This window comes from Panthera onca, chromosome C2 (assembly GCF_046562875.1).
Source record: "Panthera onca isolate mPanOnc1 chromosome C2, mPanOnc1 haplotype 2, whole genome shotgun sequence".
NCBI lineage: Eukaryota > Metazoa > Chordata > Mammalia > Carnivora > Felidae > Panthera > Panthera onca.
The window spans coordinates 158,493,835-158,512,486 of NC_138347.1; the positions used below are offsets into that span (position 1 = coordinate 158,493,835).

General features: G+C 44.0%; 2 protein-coding genes across 4 annotated transcripts in view; both read right to left on the bottom strand.

Moving 5' to 3' along the window:
• Nucleotides 1-257: 257 nt before the first annotated feature.
• ZNF445 (zinc finger protein 445) lies at nt 258-13,694 on the bottom strand. 3 transcript variants are annotated; one of them, XM_078432546.2, is made up of 6 exons: nt 13,260-13,694; nt 10,642-10,810; nt 10,213-10,289; nt 9,804-9,930; nt 9,201-9,311; nt 258-7,683 (listed from the first exon to the last, which is right to left on the bottom strand). In XM_078432546.2, the coding sequence occupies exons 1-6, from the start codon at nt 13,692-13,694 to the stop codon at nt 5,525-5,527; spliced, it is 3,078 nt and encodes a 1,025-aa protein (XP_078288672.1). In that variant the 3' UTR covers nt 258-5,524. The 3 variants fall into 3 exon arrangements, with proteins under 3 accessions (XP_078288672.1, XP_081646268.1, XP_078288673.1); XM_081790142.1 differs by lacking the exon at nt 10,642-10,810 and having other exon boundaries at nt 13,260-13,387; XM_078432547.2 differs by lacking the exons at nt 10,213-10,289; nt 10,642-10,810.
• A 53-nt stretch (nt 13,695-13,747) lies between these two features.
• The window catches only part of LOC132682842 (zinc finger protein 852-like), a 74,950-nt gene continuing 70,045 nt past the window's right edge, over nt 13,748-18,652 (bottom strand). The window contains exon 6 of the mRNA XM_081790143.1: nt 13,748-13,834. Within this exon, the coding sequence (XP_081646269.1) occupies nt 13,821-13,834 (14 nt within the window). The 3' untranslated portion in view covers nt 13,748-13,820. The remainder of the gene's footprint in view (nt 13,835-18,652) is intronic.

Consider the following 18,652-nt stretch of genomic DNA (forward strand, 5'->3'; position numbering starts at 1 on the left):
ATTCCCTCTGGTAGCAGCAATTGGGTCCAGCTTGCGGTTCTGTCATCATAAGGTCCTCCTTTTGATTCAGACCAACACCAGCCCCAGCACTGATCTCTGCATATATCTGAATTCAGCCCCACAGGTGCTCTCTTCCAATGTCCTACCTTTTTATAATTCTGTTCCTGCTTTGTAGCTTGCCCTGTGTAGGTGGGATAAATACTGTGCCCCCAAACAGATTCAGATGTTGAGACAGAGGGACACCACACACATCAAGATGTTATGAGAAAGTTTATTATTCACATAATGTGGCTCTCTGGGAAGAGCAAGACAGGCACCCCAGCCAGTCAGTTGGCCTTGATTGCAAAGAAGGGCAAGTGACTCTGATTTTTATTGTGGTTAGGGGTGTGGGTTTCCAGGGCAATGGTTTGCATAAAGTTCACCTCAAGTGTTAAGACAGTGCCTGGGTTTCCTTACCAGGTGGCCCAGATGTGAGGCAAAATGGGGAGGGCTTGAAAGCTGTCAGTTGTCAAACATCAAAAATGGGGTCGGACTCCATTACAGCCCCCCCTCCCTCCCCGTCCTGGGGTGGTACCAGGTTTCAAGTCACTACCTCCATGAAACATTAGCTTTTATTATTTTTTTTTTTTTGGCTTTTTACTTAGATATACCTACTGAACACAATTCTCTTTTTCTTAAAATAATTGGTATGGTTTTTGACTCCTGACTATAACCTGGGTGATACAAGTTTCTTTGCTATTCTTAACAGGGTTATTAGGATTAACGTAATATGCGTGGCAGTTGGGCATAAACATTTACTCCCCTTCCTTCATTTACCTAATAAAATGGAATGGCTAAGCATCTCCACCCACAGGATCCCATTTCTTAAACTTTTCTTTTTTTCATTTCCTAAACTCTTGAGTCTAAAGCTTTTGACCTCACTCGCTAGACTTAGGCCAAAAAGGTTAAAGAAAACAGACCTTATAATTTCCTATAAACTGACTGTCTTGGAGACGTGTCAATACATGGAGAGCATCCTCCTTCTTTTTAACTGATGTGTAGTGATTCCATCACAGATGGGACCAGAACTGTTCGACCTTTCCTTTACTAGTAGCCATTTGCGTTGCTACAGAGTTTTGTGGGTAAGGAAACGGGAGCCCTTGAGAGATTAAATGGCTCACTCTAAGTAACATTTCATAAACGGTAGGGCCAGGATTTCTATAAAGTCATGAGATAACAGAGCCCGTGCTTAAAAACACTTTTATTTTTAAGTATTTTAAGCAAACAGTTAAAAAAAAAAAAAAACCCACACTATCCTGTTAATCAACATGTTGACCCATCTACATCAATATTTAAAATGAAATAAAAACACAAGTGAAACTTCCATGTACCCTCCCTGATTCTATCTGCAAATCCCACCCTGGAAAGGCAGAACACGATTTTCACACAACATTTTAATACATGATTTTATACTCATCATATAATTTGAATCCACAGGAATATATTATTGTGCAAAACAATAACAACATTGTTTACCATATGCCAACAATGCTTACATGCCAGCCACTAACCAAAACACTTTACATGCATTATTTCATTAATCATCCCCCCTCCCCAAATTACCTTGTGAGGTTGGCAACTACTATCCCATTTCATTAAAAAAGTGAAACACAAGTTTAAATAATGTGCCCACAGATACACATTTAATTTGACATAAATGGGGTATACTGTACATAGCTTCTGCAACTTTCTCAGCATTTTTGATTTACCTATGTTGAAAGATGTAACTAGCTCTTTCACATTCACTTCCCAAAGTGGCAAGAACCACCCCTTTTATTTTATTTTGCTTTTCTGTTGAAGGAAATTTTGGTTTTTCCCACTCTTGCTACCTAAACAGTACTGCAATAAACAGTTTTACACAGATGTCCCTCCCCATGTGAAGTTCTTCTAGGATTTGTCCGGGAGTGAAGCTGCTGGTGACACACACAACTTTACAAGGTTTTGCAAGCTGCCTGGTACAGGAGCTGTTACAATTTCCACTCCCACCACAGTCAGGTCCTGCTGTCCCACACACATGCCCATGCAAGGGCTTACAGAAACCTGTCATCTTGAGGCGTGTGAGATGGTACATATCAACTGACACTTCCTGTGCTTTCCTCTCTGTACATGCCTCTGTGTGGGCTGATGGTCTGTCAGTGAGGCCGGGATTAACCACACTGAACAACCGATTCAAAGACTTTCCAATACCTACTCTTTTCTGGGGGTTCCCGGCCCTCTGGCTCTCCCCAGCCCCAACTTCACTTCTTCCCAGGCAGTAAGAGAAAGCAAGGCAGGGTTCAAAGAAGACTGCATGTTCTCTAGGGCGAGACGGGGTTCGACTTGAGAACTGGTGGCTGGGCAGTCAGAAGCTGTCAACGGGAACTGCGCCGCTGAGCTGCTAACTGCTGTGCCGGTGGGGGACCTCCAATCAACACTGCTCACGGTCCCTTCAAAACACTCCAATTCTGACTTAGCTGAACTAAACTCGGTCCCATATTCCTTAATAGAGGTAATTCTGTGCAAAATCTCCTCGGCATGGCAAACAAATAAGCACCCAGCTCTGGACTCCCGAGTACCCTGTCTGGCTGCAGTGGCAGGCATAACTCCTGGAAACTTGGACAATACTTGCAGAGTAAGATACAGGCACAAGGAGAGGTGGGACCAGGGGAGAGGCCTTAGATGGATGAGGGGTAGGGAGGGCCGGGCCTTGAAGGGTGAGGACCTGGGAGAGCATGGGTAGGGTCTACACTCGTGGAGAAGGGAGTCAGCACAAAGCAGGCTGGTCCAAGGGTGTTCAGGGGCACGCAATGAAGTTAAATCCAACACTGATTACACCAAAATGTTTAGCAGTTAGCTCTAAGTAGTAAGACTTTTCTCCTTTTCCTTTTACTTCATCTGTATTTACTAATAATTCTAGAATAATCATGTATTACTCATATAATTAATATTATTTAAAAACTCAGGTTATTAAACAGACTCCATCAGCACAACCCCAAGATATTAAAGTCTTACCTCAGCATACAGGATTTCTGTTGATTTTTACTTCTTTGAACATTTCAAATTGTGGTGTGAATGTTTAAAAGTAAGTATGTCTCACTTTATAAAAATGGCAGTAGAAAACCCCTATTGGGGCATGAACTCTATGAGGTGACAGTGGCACAAGGAGTTGGGGGAGGGTGGTGAAAATACGAACAGAAAAGGGTATTACCTTGGTTGTAGCACCAACTGATTTCAAGCTGAAACTGATATGGAGCTGCAGTTCTGGGAGGGCTCTGGTTCCAGATATCAGCTACCTAACCCAGAGCCCCGTATACCAAGTCCTCTTTTGCCACTTCTAGGATCAGGGAGCTTGATTACTCTAATTTTACACACCCGACAGTAGATGAAGATGTTCAGTGACTTGTCCAGGATCATTTTGCCAAGAAAAGTCACACTGAGCCTGAACTCAGATCTGATAACTCCAAGGCCCTTCCCATGACCCTGGGCCCTCAGTACATGGGTCTCTGGTCCCTGCCCAGCCACTTCTAGAGCCAGTTTTTGCTACTTTACCAGTGATGGGACACCCAATTCCAGGCCAGAGGCAGCTGCTGCTGTAGGAAAAGGATGAAGAGCCAAGATGACCAAACCTTCCTGAATACAAAGCTGAATGGGGACCAGAACACAAAACAAGGATCTGCCGCAGTTATCTCCCTCTTCCCCACCCCTGCCTATTCCATGTGACATCACCACAAAGCATCAAAGCCTTCATTTTCACCCGCCTACGACAATCCAGAAAGGATAAGAGTACTTGTACTGTACTGAAAGTACATTTTTTAGGTTCGTTTCTTCTTACTATAAGAAATGGCCTGTCCACCAGGTGTACCCTGACACACAGCAGTAAAACATAGTCTGGGATGGTGCTCTACTATCAAGTGAGATATTTTATTCTTATATTCATAATGTGAGCTCTTCAATAATCAGAAGTAATGGCTACCTACATACATTTTAGAAAAATCAGTCCTTTACCCTTACACCACCAGCTGATTCTTGCTATGTGCTTCAAGTCAAGTTGGCAAATGAGATGGGGGTGCCTCCCCCCACCAGACCACCTTTCCTCCAGAGGGCGTCAGTCATGTGAACTGGTACCTTTGGGTTGAACCTCATGCCAGCACCGGATCTGACATGAGAAGAAGGCTACATGAAGGTTAGAGGGTCCCGTAGTGTCCCGTACAGATGCAAGTGCAATAATTAAACATTTAGAATTGTTGATGAGAGCTGTAAGTCTTGTAGAAAATTCAGACATTTTGAGGGGAAAGGAGATAGTCCCATTCATGGAAACTGGCAGCAGGGATAACTAACTGCATGAGTCCTCGGGTCTGCGGTTAACCCTTGTAAATGTTAACTCACAGAGTACATTACTCCTCAACTCAAAACTGTCCCAAAGCTCCCGACCTCCATACCTCCCTGTGAAGCAGCTCCGGCCCCTGGGGGGACTCCATGGTGCTCACGCCACTTGGCCCACCAGCTCTCTGGGGCCCCTTCTTCTGCTGGTTCCCTTGACTCTAGCCCAAGGGCCTCCCTACTATTCTCCAAGATACCAGACAAGACCCCACCTCCTGTGCCTGGACCAAGTTTCACCTCTTCAGTTGAAGCCCTCTCTAACTAGCCTACTTAAAATCGCAACCCACCTCCTAATCCAGCACTGCCTCTCACTCTTCTCTGATTCATTCTGTCCACAACACATATCGCCATCCAAAGCACTATGTATCTCATTCGTTCATTGTCTGTAAAGATCCAAGACAGCAGATTTTTTGTCTATTCCAGTCACTGCTGGGTCTCTAGCACACACAACAGTGCCTGGCATATGGAAGGTGCTCAGCACATTTCTGTTGGAACACATGGCCCATTGCTGACCCTGCAGACTGTGGGTAGAGACAGCAACGGGGCACTGGGAGAGCCCCATTCTCCAGGTGATTGAGTCCAACCCTGCTCTCTTCCACGTGCCACTGAGACAACTGTATGCCCGTGGCATATCTCCAAAGCCAGGCGTGAAGGCCAAAGCTGCAGCCAGAACTCCCAGGAGGCAACTGGGGAGACTAGGAGTTCTTGCTGTTGCTGCTGCTGCTGCAACTTGTGAGATCAAATAGAATACACACCACCACAGTATCCAACTGGCCCCTTCCCAGCAGCTGCAGCCCATCACACCATAGACATTTCATCAAACAACACAGGGCAATGGTATCTGCCTTTAGACTTATACCTAAGTCTGGGGGAGCTCCAGGCCACTGTGCAAAGGCCACTCCTGGGGCCCAAGCCTCCAGAAGGGCCCCCCAAAACAGGTTGCTGCTCTTCCCCAGCAGGTAGGAAAGGAAATGCCTTGAGTTTTTGACCTCAGGATTCTCTGCCACCAGCTTCAAAACCAGAAAGGGCTGGACCCTTTGTGAAGGCTTTTTCCACACTGCCCACAATTAAGGGTTCTCTGGCAGGGCAGCTAGGAACCCCTCTCCCCCCACTGTCAAAACCCAAGCTAATCTCTAATATGGTTTTTCATATGCCGAGCCAAATTTGAAGACCACCTGAAGGTATTCCCACACTCTCTGCATTTGAAGGGCCTCTCTCGGGTATGAAATCTCTTGTGGCTAATGAGCTGTGAGCTTTTGTTAAAAGTTTTCCCACAGGTGCTACATTTGTGGCACTTTTTCCCAATGGGTATGTTCTGGAGTCCGGTGAGCCTGGAGCTCTGGTCACAAGCTTCCTCAGAATCTTCAAGTGGCTTCTCCCCACTTGGTTTTAATTCCTGTAAAGTCACCCCTGTGTCCTGGCAGGAAGATAATGCAGCCAGGCTGCATTCAGACTGTGCCACTCTGGTGTGTTTTCTTTGATGAATGCGGAGAGTATGTCTTCCAATAAAATCTTTCCCACACCACTGACATTTAAAAGGTCTCTCTTTAGTGTGGATTCTCTGATGATTAACAAGGCGATGTTTTCTATCGTAAGATTTCCCACACAGATTACACTTATAGCGCTTCTCTCCACTATGTATTCCCTTATGATCTACAAGACTTCTTTTGCGTGTAAAAGTTTTCCCACATTCTTGGCACCAAAAAGGTTTCTCACCAGTGAGGATCTGCGGCTGCAGATTTGGAGTGTTTTCACTTTCGTGGCACTCGTACCGTTTCTCCAAAGAGTGAATCCTCTGATGTCGGGAGAGGTTAGAACTCCATCTGAAAGCTTTCCCACATTCCCTGCACTTATAAGGCTTTTCTCTGGTGTGAATTCTCTGATGGATGAGGAGGAACGAGTGATTGCGGAAGGCTTTGCCACACTGGCTACATTTGTAGGCTTCCTCTGTACTGCTCGGAGGAACCTGGAGCACTGTGTCCTGACTTGAAGACGGCCCATCCTCGGGTCTTCTTTGAATGGCATGCTGCTTCTTATGAGCAATAAAGGCTGACCGATGGGTAAACTCTTTTTCACATTCACTGCATCTGTAGGGCTTCTCACCTGTGTGAATTCTCTGATGATCAATGAGAGATTTCTTCCGAGTGAATGTTTTCCCACACTGCTGACATGGAAAGGCTTTCTCCCGAGCAGGGGCACCCTGGGGCTGACCGCAGCTGGAGGCCAGTCTGAAGTCCTTACGTTTGTCTTGATCATAGAACTTTTCTTCCTGGTGCATTCTCATATGACGGGTGAAATTTGATCTCCACCTGAAGGTTTTCCTACATTTGGTACATTTATAAGGTTTCTCCTGAGTGTGGACCCTTTGATGTTCAACAACATACGATTTACAGTGGAATGATTTCCTACACTGACTGCAGTCAAAAAGCTTCCCCCTACTCTGGTCTCTCAAATGATGATCAAATCCTGAGCCACAGGTGAGAGCTTCCTCATACTGATTAGACTCAAGAGATTTCTGCTTCGCATGGGTTTCCTGGTGTAGGCGGTAGGCAGACAGGCGTCTGAAAGCCTTGTCGCATAAACTGCATTTATAAGGTTTCACTCCAGTGTGAATCTTCTCGTGTCGCACACAGTTTGAGCTCCACCTAAAGGCTTTCCCACACACCCTGCATTTAAATGGTTTCTCTTGAGTGTGAAGTCTCTGATGACACGCGAGATGAGAGCTATGACTGAAGGCCCTCCCACAGTCACTGCACTTATACGAGGTCTCCACCATGTGAAGATTCTGCCCACGCTGGTGATGTGGGCTAAGGCTAAAATCTTTCCCATGTACATCCTTTGCATTCCCTTTTAGTCCAGCATGAATTCTCTGATGGAGGCTAAACCCGCCAACGATGCGCCTGAGCCCTTTCCCATATTCCTTGTAATCATAGTGGTATGAACTCCCTCTGAAGTGTCTGCCACAGCCATGTTTTAGGGATCGCTTTCTTCTGGGAACCCTCAAATACGTAGCATGTTTTAAATTAAGACTAGCACTTCTTCCTGACTCTTCAGATTCTTTTGCTGTCCTGTGACTGAACTTGGTCTCTTCCTTCTTAACTCTTGATTGTATGGGGCTTCCACACTGTTGCTTTAGCCTGCTCTTCTTTTCAAGAGATTCTCTGAGCCTGATTCCCTCAGAAACACTCATCACACAACATTCTGATGGCACAGCAAAGGTTTCTGCTTCTTCCAAAGGTTCATGTTTTAAGACGAACTTGTTTGTTTTAATCTGGAGCTCACCTCCTGACACAAAATAAAACAAACGACAGTGTACTTTTTCCCCATACTTGGAACTGCAGAAAGCACCGAAGGACAAAAAAAAAAATGCCACAATCTTGGGTGGTGAGGCTTTTGCCTGACTACCAATACCTTTACCAAAGAATCAGGGAAGGCAAAACATGGAAGAGTATTCCAGATGACAGGGAAGGGAGGAGAAGCAAGGTGGGCACAGAAGCTAGACATATGCAGAAATCACATCTAGTTGAAAAACAGAGCTGAAAAGTGAGTGTTAAACAGCAAAAGAGGGGAGAGGAGTTCTGGCATAAGAGGGTAAGAAGGTCCACAAGAGCCCAGGGGAGGGATCCATGGAGGACTGGATGAAAGAACTGAATGTCAAGCCTATCGCAGGGGCAAAGAAGAGAAGCTGGAGTGGAATCAGGGCTCTTCATAGCACAAAGGGACAGGCACGGGCCTACGGGCCAGCAGGAGTGCAGCAGAGGAAGAAGGAGGACCATCACTGACTGGAAAAGACTGCAACAGTGAAGCCCTCCAGTGGGCAAGAACACTTACTGAAAGGGTTTCTGGGGAAGGAGCAGGGCCAGAAACAAATGTCTAATAGGCCAGTCTGGAGGGGGGGAAGCCCAGAAACCCAGCATTCCTTAGCATCACTGTTAAGGATCTTCCTTCTAGCAAACATCAAAGTTCCCTCTGACTTACTTGGTATAAAAGACTTTAAGAAAGAGAAGAGTTGGGGCACCTGCGTGGCTCAGTAAGTTAAATATCTGACTTGATTTCAGCTCAGGTCATGATCTCATAATTTGTGAGTTCAAGCCCTGTGTCGGGGATTCTCTCTCTCTCACTGCCCCTCCCCCACCCCTGAGATAAATAAACTTGAAAGAAAGAAAGAAAGAAAGAAAGAAAGAAAGAAAAAGAGAGAGAAAGAAAGAAAGAAAGAAAAAGAAAGAAAGAGAAAGAAAGAAAGAAAGAAAGAAAAGAAAAGAAAAGAAAGAAATAAAGAAAGAAAGAAAGAAAAAGAGAGAGAAAGAAAGAAAGAAAAAGAAAGAAAGAGAAAGAAAGAAAGAAAAGAAAAGAAAAGAAAAGAAAGAAAGAAAAGAAAAGAAAAGAAAAGAAAAGAAAGAAAGAAAGAAAGAAAGAAAGAAAAAGAGAGAGAAAGAAAGAAAGAAAGAAAAAGAAAGAGAAAGAAAGAAAGAAAGAAAGAAAAGAAAGAAAGAAAGAAAGAAAAGAAAAGAAAGAAAGAAAGAAAGAAAGAAAAAGAAAGAAAGAAAGAAAGAAAAGAAAAGAAAAGAAAAGAAAAGAAAGAAAGAAAGAAAGAAAAGAAAAGAAAAGAAAGAAAGAAAGAAAAAGAGAGAGAAAGAAAGAAAGAAAAAGAAAGAAAGAAAGAAAGAGAAAGAAAGAAAGAAAGAAAGAAAGAAAAGAAAAGAAAAGAAAAGAAAGAAAGAAAGAAAGAAAGAAAGAAAGAAAGAAAGAAAGAAAAGAGTAGATGTGAGAGAAGCAGGATCTGGAGGGTCTCTGGAACTCACCTTCAGGGGCAACACCTGGATTCCCCTTGGGCTGAGCTCCTTGGACATTCAGGCCCCATGGCTCCCTTGCCTCCAACCAGGAAATCAGAACAGGTTTGGTGAATGGCCCCACTGCAGAAGAGAAGGGAATGAGATGAGATGGAAGGGTGGATGAATCACACAGAATTACTCTCCAGGACCCTCTCAGGCCTCAGGTCCTGGCAAGGATGAGGGAAAGGCCAGGGAAGCTGGTGGAAGAAGCTAGGACAGGAGGCCCAGGCAGCCATTTCCAACAGCTCTGAACAGAGATAAAAGAGGCTGAAAGAAGTCACAGCCAAAAGGATCATTAGGATTCTCTGGAGGTGGGAGCCACGTGACAACTCACTCAGTTAAATCAACCAACATTTTTTTGGATGTCTAACTAGGAACTGGACATATATGACTTTTAATCTTAACAATAATCCTGCATGACAATCATCATTATCACCATGCTTCAAGAGAAGAGACTGAGGTGACAGCGAGCCAAGATCTAAGTCCAGGTCAGGCCCCTGTCTAGGCACCATAATAAAAACTAAGAAGGCAGAAGTAAAAGTGGGTAGAAGTATGGGGAAATTAATGTCTTACCCAGAGAAACCATGTTCCCATAATTCTCCAGCATCACATCCCTATATAAGTTCCTCTGAGCAGGGTCCAGCCATCTCCACTCATCCTGGGAGAAGATCACTTCCACGTCCTTGAATGTCACAGCCTCCTGAAAAACACAGTCCTATGTCCAAGAGCCGGTCTACAGCTCCCGGCTTTTGTAAAGGGGGAGGCTCTGAGGGAGAACAAGATGGATCTGGTAAGGGTGAAAAAGAAGAGCATCACGCAGCAGAAGAGCTCTGGGCTCAAGGGGGACAATCTGGTCTCTAGGACATAGGTCTCTGGATGTGAGGTCACTGGACACAGAGACTCAAGATGAGGGGGAGCCTCAGCAGCTCCATTAGGCAGCAATGCTGGGATGTCACGAAGGACCAAAGGTCCTGTGGCTCACCTGAGGCTGGGCTGTCAACAGGTCTCCTGGGCACCCCTCTCTTTGGGAAAGAGCAGGAGCCTGGGCAACAGGAGGCTCTGAAGGAGAAGAAAGAGCCATGAGAGAAGGTAACCCAGCTCTTGGCACCCCACTGAGTAGGCCTACTCTTCCCCCACATAGAGGACTCCTGGGCCCACGAGCAGGTATGGACTATTGTTAAATATCCATTTCACATTTCCCCGATGTCCACTGAGGGCTGGGGGGTGAGCAGTGCGGGGTACAATGGGAGGAGGAAAGGCTAGGTGGACATGGGTCACAGAAGGCAAAAAGGACACAAGGCTAAGGGCCAAGATAGAAAGGGATTCTCATGTGAGGACAGATGGTGAAATGACAACACTAATCTGGGATGTGTGGCATATGGCTGGGGTCTTAGAGCCAGATGGCGAGTACCGGATTGCCCAGCCAGGAAGTCACACACTCCTATTTCATAGGGAGGCTCCAGGTGGTCCCCAAGAGTAGAGCTGCTCCTGAGAGGTGAAGCAGGGGGCCATATCTGTGAGGCTCGCAGGGTTCCTGTACCCATCCAACGCACATCTGGGCTCTGGGCAAGGGCTGGGTCCTGGTGAGAAGAAAATGTTGTGAGAGAATCCCCATGGGAATCAGAAAGCAAACTCAGAGAAGAGGCCACATGGCCAATCTTTAGGGGCAGGGACCCAGGGAAGGGCAGGCCAGGCCCTTTCTTATCTGTAAGTAGAGGGAAAAGGAGGAGGAGAAAGCCCAAGGGGGACCTCCTCACCCCTCAGCCTCCCTGGCCTCTAATGTGGACCATGAGGGAGACAGGTGGAGTCAGATTCCAGCTACAACATAGGAAACACCCAGCAAGGCAATGCTGTCAGGCCTCAGGTGCTGCAGTGACTCCTCCCCACTAACCCTCAACCCTACCCCTGGTCTGGAACTTAGAAATGAGAGAGAAGAGATTTATCCCTGAGTTAAATTGATAATGGTTCACAAGAAAGATGCAGACAGATAACATCTCCCAAGTATCAGGGACTGTTCTAGGCAGTGATAAGCAAAGTGACTTCAAAGGACAGCTCCCAGACATTAATCTGATTGAGATGGTAAGTAACACTACCAGTGAGGCAATATTACTTGTGAGGGTCAGCCATGGGACCATAAAAGAAGAAGTCTCAGATCCAAAAAATGACAGTGCCCATCCAAGCAAACACTTGGAAAGAGCCAATTTGCCCTGGGACTTCAAATGGCTCCAGTCTCTGAGGCAAGGCTATCCCTGATGGAGAAATGAGGATAGAAAGCTTATGGCTAATGCACTGTAAGTTTTTTCTGGTTCTCTGGCCAAGACACTGACTACACTGCTACAGACGAATCTTAGCCTGAGGCTGTTAAACATCTTAAAGATGATGAACCTGGTCCTCCCAAACCCTACCAAAAAGAGAATAAAGAAACAATACAACGATGGAAGCACACAGCCCAATGAGTTTAAGGACAAACATTATCGGGCCCTAGTTGCTCAATTCTTATGAACCATAGGGTGATTCTGTAATTTTATGTGCATCTTGAGTTTTTCTGCTCACTTTTCAGAATTTAGAAGGTGTTCTCCCAGCCTGTTTTGTTTTCTAATTTCTAACTACTTTCAACCAGGCAGACCCTGTCTGCACATTTGGCAATGTTTTCATGGATTTTCGAATTCTAAATGAGTTAAATGTAACCAAGCTACAATTATGTACCTACTATGAACCTTATTTGCTTTAATAAATTATTTTTCAGTCCTTTTGAACATCTTGGTGTTTCAGCAAAAATGATAAATGCTCTTTTAGATTTTTAAAAATAGTAACCAATGTTACGCAAAGAGCTTTCTTTTTTAATACCTTGTATTGATTTATTACCATTTACTACTGGTAGATGTTCAGTCAGATGTGTTACTCAACTGACTTAATTTTCATATTATATTTGGGGGAAGAGTATGCCAAATACGTTTCAAATATCTTAAAGGTGGGGTGCCTAGGTAGCTCAGTCAGTTAAGTGTCCGGTGCTTGATTTCTACCCAGGTCATGATGACAGTTTGTGGGATTGAGCTCCACGTCAGGTTCTGCACTGTCAGCTTGGGATTCTCTTTCTCTCCCTCTCTCTGTCCCTCCCCCACCTCTCAAAATAAGTGAATAAACATTTTAAAAAATCTTAAAGGTAACTTTCATTTATGCATGCATCATATATGTAGACTTACACATATTTTTACTGAAAAAAAATTTTAAAGCCTATAAAAATGATAAATCCTCTTTAAAAAAAAAACCCTCAAGCTACAGGAAGCACTGAGAGGCTTGCTTGTGTGTAGCACAAGGGGCACACAGAGCTCACTTTAACTGACTGGCTGCTCTATTGCCAGCCCTAGAGCTCTGTTTCCCAGGTCTCAGGCTGGAACTGGGGACATGGTAGGCACTCAAACAGACACTGAACAAATTTGTTTGCATATCCTTTTCAATAAAGTGAGGCTCTGAAAGAATGTGAGCAAGAACAATGAGGCTGTGGAATAAATCTTCCAATTTCCCGGCCCTGGGCTGACCCTCAGTACTCTTCTTACCCTTGACCCCTGCAGAGAATAAATCCTCAAAATCTTACTAAGAAAGAAGGAACAATGTTATGAGTGCACTGCATTTATAGGTCTTAAAAGGCACACAGAAGCCAAGAGTCCTGACTCTAACAAGCAAGAGACATCACCCCCGCTTAACCGGTCAGTATCCAGTCAAATTGGGTCTGTGGAGATAGACTCCCATAATCTAAGTTACTGTGTCCAAAAACTCATCGCTGTTATCTCTGGATACTTTCTGACCCTCTTCCTGGAGCTAACTGTCCTCTGGAAGGGCGAGAAGGGCTGCTGCTAAAAGGTCCTTGGACCAGAGCCCAGTTCTCTGCTGCTCAGGTGCCGTGGGAATGAGAAGGGAAGACTTTCCCTGCATTCCTCAGTGCTGAGCGTTCAGAGGCCCAACCCAGTCCCTCTAGACAAGCTGGCTCACTGACAGGCAGAGTTCACTGAGTACTATACACTTGCTCACCCTCAGCCTCCATGGTGTCCCATCGACATCCCTCTGCAGCTCTTCCAGCAGGGCCACGGCCTCCCCACCACTCTCAGGGTGATGCAGCTGTACCCAGGTCCGGAGCTCCCCAGGCAAGATGCTAAGGAATTGCTCCAGCACCAGCAGTTCCAGGATCTGGGCCTTGGAGAGAATGTCAGGCCTCAGCCACCAGCGGCAGAGCTCCCGGAGCCGGCTCAAAGTCTCTAGGGGCCCAGAAGATTCATGGTAGCGAAGCTGTCTGAAGAGCTGGCGGAACAGCTCCTGGCCAGAACGGTTGAGTGTCTGTGGCCTGGCAGCCTGCGCTGAAGTGTAGCCTTCATCCTCTTCTTCCTTCTTTACCATCTGAAGCCGCCCTTGTTCCCTTGAAGCCCGGGCCTGAGCTGGATGGACAGCATACCACCTGCCTGGAGGCATCACTCCTGTTCAGGGTCTACCCAGCAGAGTGCAAACCAAGTCTATGTTAGCTGTGTCGCTGCTGGGACCTCAGGAGTAGTTTTTCAGCACAGTGGTGGGCAACGTCATTTGCTGGGGCATCAGACATCACTGGTAAGAGACTAAAATAACAAATATTAATATTCAGGAGGATGAGAATGATGGTGCAGTTAGATCCTGGTAGCCAGGATCATTTTTGGATGTGCAAAAAGAGGGCACATGACCGTTTGCATACTCGTGCCTGCCCATATCAAGCAGACCACAGGGCTAGATTGTCACATTTTGGGGTAAACTAAGATAATAACCACACTGATGAAGGAAAAAAAAAAAAAGACCCAAATATGGAAATGAGAAATGAAAGAAGAAACATACTACTGACTACTGGAATTTTTAAAAGATAATTTTTGCCAATAAATTAAATACATTACATGAAATTGACAAGTAGTTACAGTAGTTATAAAACACAAACTACTAAAATTGGTTCAAGAAGAAACACAAGATCTGAATAGACCTGTAACAAGTAAAGAGATTAAATTAGTAGTCAAAACTACCCATAAAGAAAAGCAAAGACCCAAATGGCTTTATTGCTGAATTCTCCCAAATATTTAAAGAAAAAAATAATACTGATTCTTCATAAGCTCTTCAAAGACACAGAAGAGAAGAACACGTCCCAGTTCATTCTAGGAGGCCAGTATTACCTTGATACCAAAACCAGACAGACAAGTATCTCTTATGTATATAAATGCAAACATTCTGGACAATATACTAGCAAAATAAAATCCACTAACATACGAAAAGAATTATATACCATGACCATGTGAGATTGATCCTAGGAATGCAAGATTGTTTAACATATCAATAAACACAAAACAAAAATCACATAATGATGTAAATAGGAGCAAAAAATTTTTTTTTACAAAACCCAAACTTTTCATGACAAAAGCAATCACTAGAAATAGAAAGGAACTTCTAATTCTGGCAAAACACCTCTATGAAAACCCACAGTTAACATCAAACTTAGTAGTTAAAAACCAAATGTTTCCCCCCAAAAAGTGAGAATAAGACAAGGATGTCCATTCTCAACTCTTCTCTTTAACACTGTCCAGGAGGTTTCTTAGGCACTTAGGTAAATAAATAAATAAATTAATTAATTAATTAATTTTTAAAAAGGGGGGTGGGGGGAAGCTTTCAGGGAAAATGGCTGGAAATAGGAGGATCATGGGCTCACCTAGCCTCACCTCATCCCACAGATACACCTGATAACACCCATATCAGTGTAAATAACCCAGAAAACAACTGAAGACTAGAAGCACAGATTCTCCACAGCTAAATGTATAGAAGAGGCCACAATGAAGAGGGTAGAAAGGGCAAAGACATGGACAGGAGGGAACATGTGGGGTGGACAAAGGACAGGAACAAACCCCAAACCAGGCACCCCAGGTACAGAGGACCTGTACTGGGAAGACAAGTCTGCACAATATTTGACCGTGAAAACCAGAAGGGCTTAATTTCTCAAGTTCTTACAACCAGTGGTACTTAACACCTGGAACTTTAAAAATTAGCGGGATCAACTCTGGGAAGGGCAATGGGAAACTAAGTCTCTGCCCTTAAAAGGAAAGCACAACAAACAGCCCCACTGAGATTCGGCAGAGAAGCAGCAGTTTGCAAAACACCTCGGGTATACATGAAAGAGATTTATTTACTAATCTCAAAAGCATGTGCTGGGGGAGCAGGTATCTTTAGGAGGCTTCTCCAAGAACAAAAGAGCTGGTAGGAGCCATTTCCCTCTCACTCCCCACAACGTACATACAGGGACACCTGCCGGAACCAGCACAGTGTGAACACTCTCCACCTAGCTTGTTAACAGTGCCGCCATCTCCTGTAACCTACCCCCTCCAACAAGCCCTCAGCACCATTACATCCAAAGTGGTACCACGAGCCTGGCAGTGTGCAAGCACCCCCAAGGGGGGCCAGCACCAATCCAAATTGACTCCTGCCCAGCAGAAAGGGGAAAACAACCACACACATTAGTCTCCAGGGCCCCAGCAGTGGGCCGGGGGCAGACATTTGTCTGGCAGCAGGCCTCACCTACTGATGAAAGCTTCTCAGGGAACAACACAGGGAGAGTACCCTGCAGTTTGGTGCTACCACAGCTCTGGAAAACACATGGTCTAACTTAATTCAAGCCCAAGATGGCCCTTGACAGGCCCACTAACAACACAGGATACAAACCGTGCCCACAACAGGCAAAGAGAGCCATTGCAGATGCTGGATAGAAGGCAAACATGGCTCAGCGACAACAGTAGGGAACATCTAACACACGTAAGAGATATATTTACAATGCCAGGCTCTGGTGAATAAGGTACACTGTGCTGCAGGGTACTATAGGACCTCTTCTGTATAAGGCCACTACTTCCAACAGGAAGAGACATAGGTGACTTTACTAATATACAGAAACAGACACAGACACCTAGACAAAACAAGGAAATAGGAATATGTCCCAAATGAAAGTACAGAACAAAATATCAGCAAAAGACCTAAACAAAATGGAGATAAGTAATACGCCTGATAGAAAACTAAAAGTAATAGTCATAAAGATACCCACCAGACTTAAGAGTGGAGGACCTCAGTAAGACCCTCAACAAACAGATAAAAAATATAAAAATGAACCAGAGATGAAAAACTCAATAACTGGAATTAAAAATACACTACAGAAAATAAAGAGTAGACTAGAGGGAGTAGAAAAATAGATCAGCAATTCTGAGGATAGAGTAATGGAAAGTAACCAAGTTGAACAGGAGAGAGAAAAAAGAATAATTAAAAATTAAAGTAGATTAGGGAATTCAACAACACCATCAAGCATAATAACATTTGTATTATAGGGATCCCAGAAGGAGAAGAGAGAGAAAAGGGGACAGAAAATGTATTTGAAGAAATAATAGCTGAAAACTCCCCAAATCTGGAGAAGGAAACAAACAAAAAAATCCAGATCCAGAAGGTACAGAGAATCCCCCCCAAAATCAACCCACAGAGGTCCACACCAAGACACCTAATAATTAAAATGGCAAAGACTAATGATAAAGAAAGAATTTTAAAAGCAGCAAGAGAAAAGAAGACAGTTACATACAAGGGAAACTCTGTAAGGCTATCAGTGGATTTTTCAGAAGGGAGTGACATGATATGGTCAAAGTGCTGAAAGGAAACACTATGCAGTCAAGAATACTCTATCCAGCAAAGCTATCATTCAGAAGAGAAGGAGAGAGAAAAAGTTTCCAGACCAACAAATGAATTCATCAACTAAATCAGCTTTAAAAGAAATGTTAAAAGGCACTCTTTGAGTGGAAAGGAAAGACCATAAGCAGGAGTAAAAAGAATAGGAAGCAAAAACGCAGTAAATTAAGTGTACCTATAAAATTCAGGCAAGGGATTCACAAAATAAAATGATGTGAAGTATGGCACCATATACTTAAAACATGGGTTGGAGAGGAATAAAAATTTAGTGCTTTTAGAATGGGTTCAAACTTAAGCAACCACCAACTTAACATACAGCACTATATACATAAAATGCTATATATATACACCTAATGGTGACCACAAATCAAAAACTGACAATAGATATGCAAATAACAAAGAAAGGGGAATTCAAGAATATCACTAAAGAAAGCCAGCAGACCCAAGAGAGAAGAGAGCAAGAGAAGAAAGGGACAGGGAAGAACTGCAAAAAACAACCATAAAACAAGTAACAAAATGGCAATAAATACATATCCATCAGTAACTACTTTGAGCGTAAATGGACTAAACGCTCCGATCAAAAGACACTGGGTGACAGAGAAGACAAAAACCCAAGACCTGGGTTTATATGCTGCCTACAAGAAGACTCACTTCAGACAAGAAGACACATGTATATTGAAAGTCAAGGGATGGAGAAGCATTTATCACCCAAATGGAAGTAAAAAGAAAGCCAGGTAGCGATCCAATGCAATGAAATAACATCCATATCATAGGAGTCCCAGAAGAGAAAAAGGGGCATAAGGGTTATTTGAACAAATTATAGCTGAGAACTTCCCTAATCTGGGGAAGGAAACAGATATCCAAGTCCAAGAGACACAGAGAACACCTTTCAAAATCAACAAAAACAGGTCACCACCATGATATATCATAGTGAAACTGGCAAAATACAAAGATAAAGAGAGAATTCTGAAAGCAGCTAGGGACATACGGGCTTACCCTACACAATAGACCCATAACGGTAGTAGCAGACCTGTCCACTGAAACTTGGCAGGCCAGAGGGAGTGGCAGGAAATATTCAATGTACTGAATAGGAAAAATATGCAGCCAAGAATCCTTTATCCAGCAAGGCCGTCATTCAGAATAGAAGGAGAGATAAAGGCTTTCCCAGACAAATAAAAACTGAAGGAGTTCATGACCACTAAACTAGCCCTGCAGGAGATCCTAAGGGAGACTCTGAGTAGAAAGCAGGAAATATTACAAAGGACCAGAGACATCATCACAAGCATGAAACCTACAGATAACACAGTGGCACTAAATCCGTATCTTTCAATAATCACTCTGAATGTAAATGGACTAAATGCCCCAATCAAAAGATATAGGGTATCAGAATGGATAAAAAAAACAAGATCCACCTATATGCTGCCTACAAGAGGCTCATTTTAGACCTGAGGACACCTGCAGATTGAAAGTGAGGGGATGGAGAGCCATCTACCATGCCAATGGATGTCAAAAGAAAGCTGGAGTAGCCATACTTATAACAGACAAACTAGATTTTAAACTAAAGCGTATAACAAGAGATGAAGAAGGGCATTATACCATAATTAAGGGGTCTATCCATCAAGAGCTAACAACCGTAAATGTTTATTGTCCCCAACCTGGAGCACATATATACATATCAACTAGTCACAAACATAAAGAAATGTATAGAT

Excerpts from the sequence above, each read along its gene's own strand:
- ZNF445 (XM_078432546.2), bottom strand. The coding sequence starts at position 13,694 with ATGCCTCCAGGCAGGTGGTATGCTGTCCATCCAGCTCAGGCCCGGGCT. Across the intron at positions 9,931-10,212 it reads TGTTGACAGCCCAGCCTCAG|GAGGCTGTGACATTCAAGGA; the intron begins GTGAGCCACAGG and ends TGTGTTTTTCAG. Across the intron at positions 7,684-9,200 it reads TCCAGGTGTTGCCCCTGAAG|GAGGTGAGCTCCAGATTAAA; the intron begins GTGAGTTCCAGA and ends ATTTTGTGTCAG.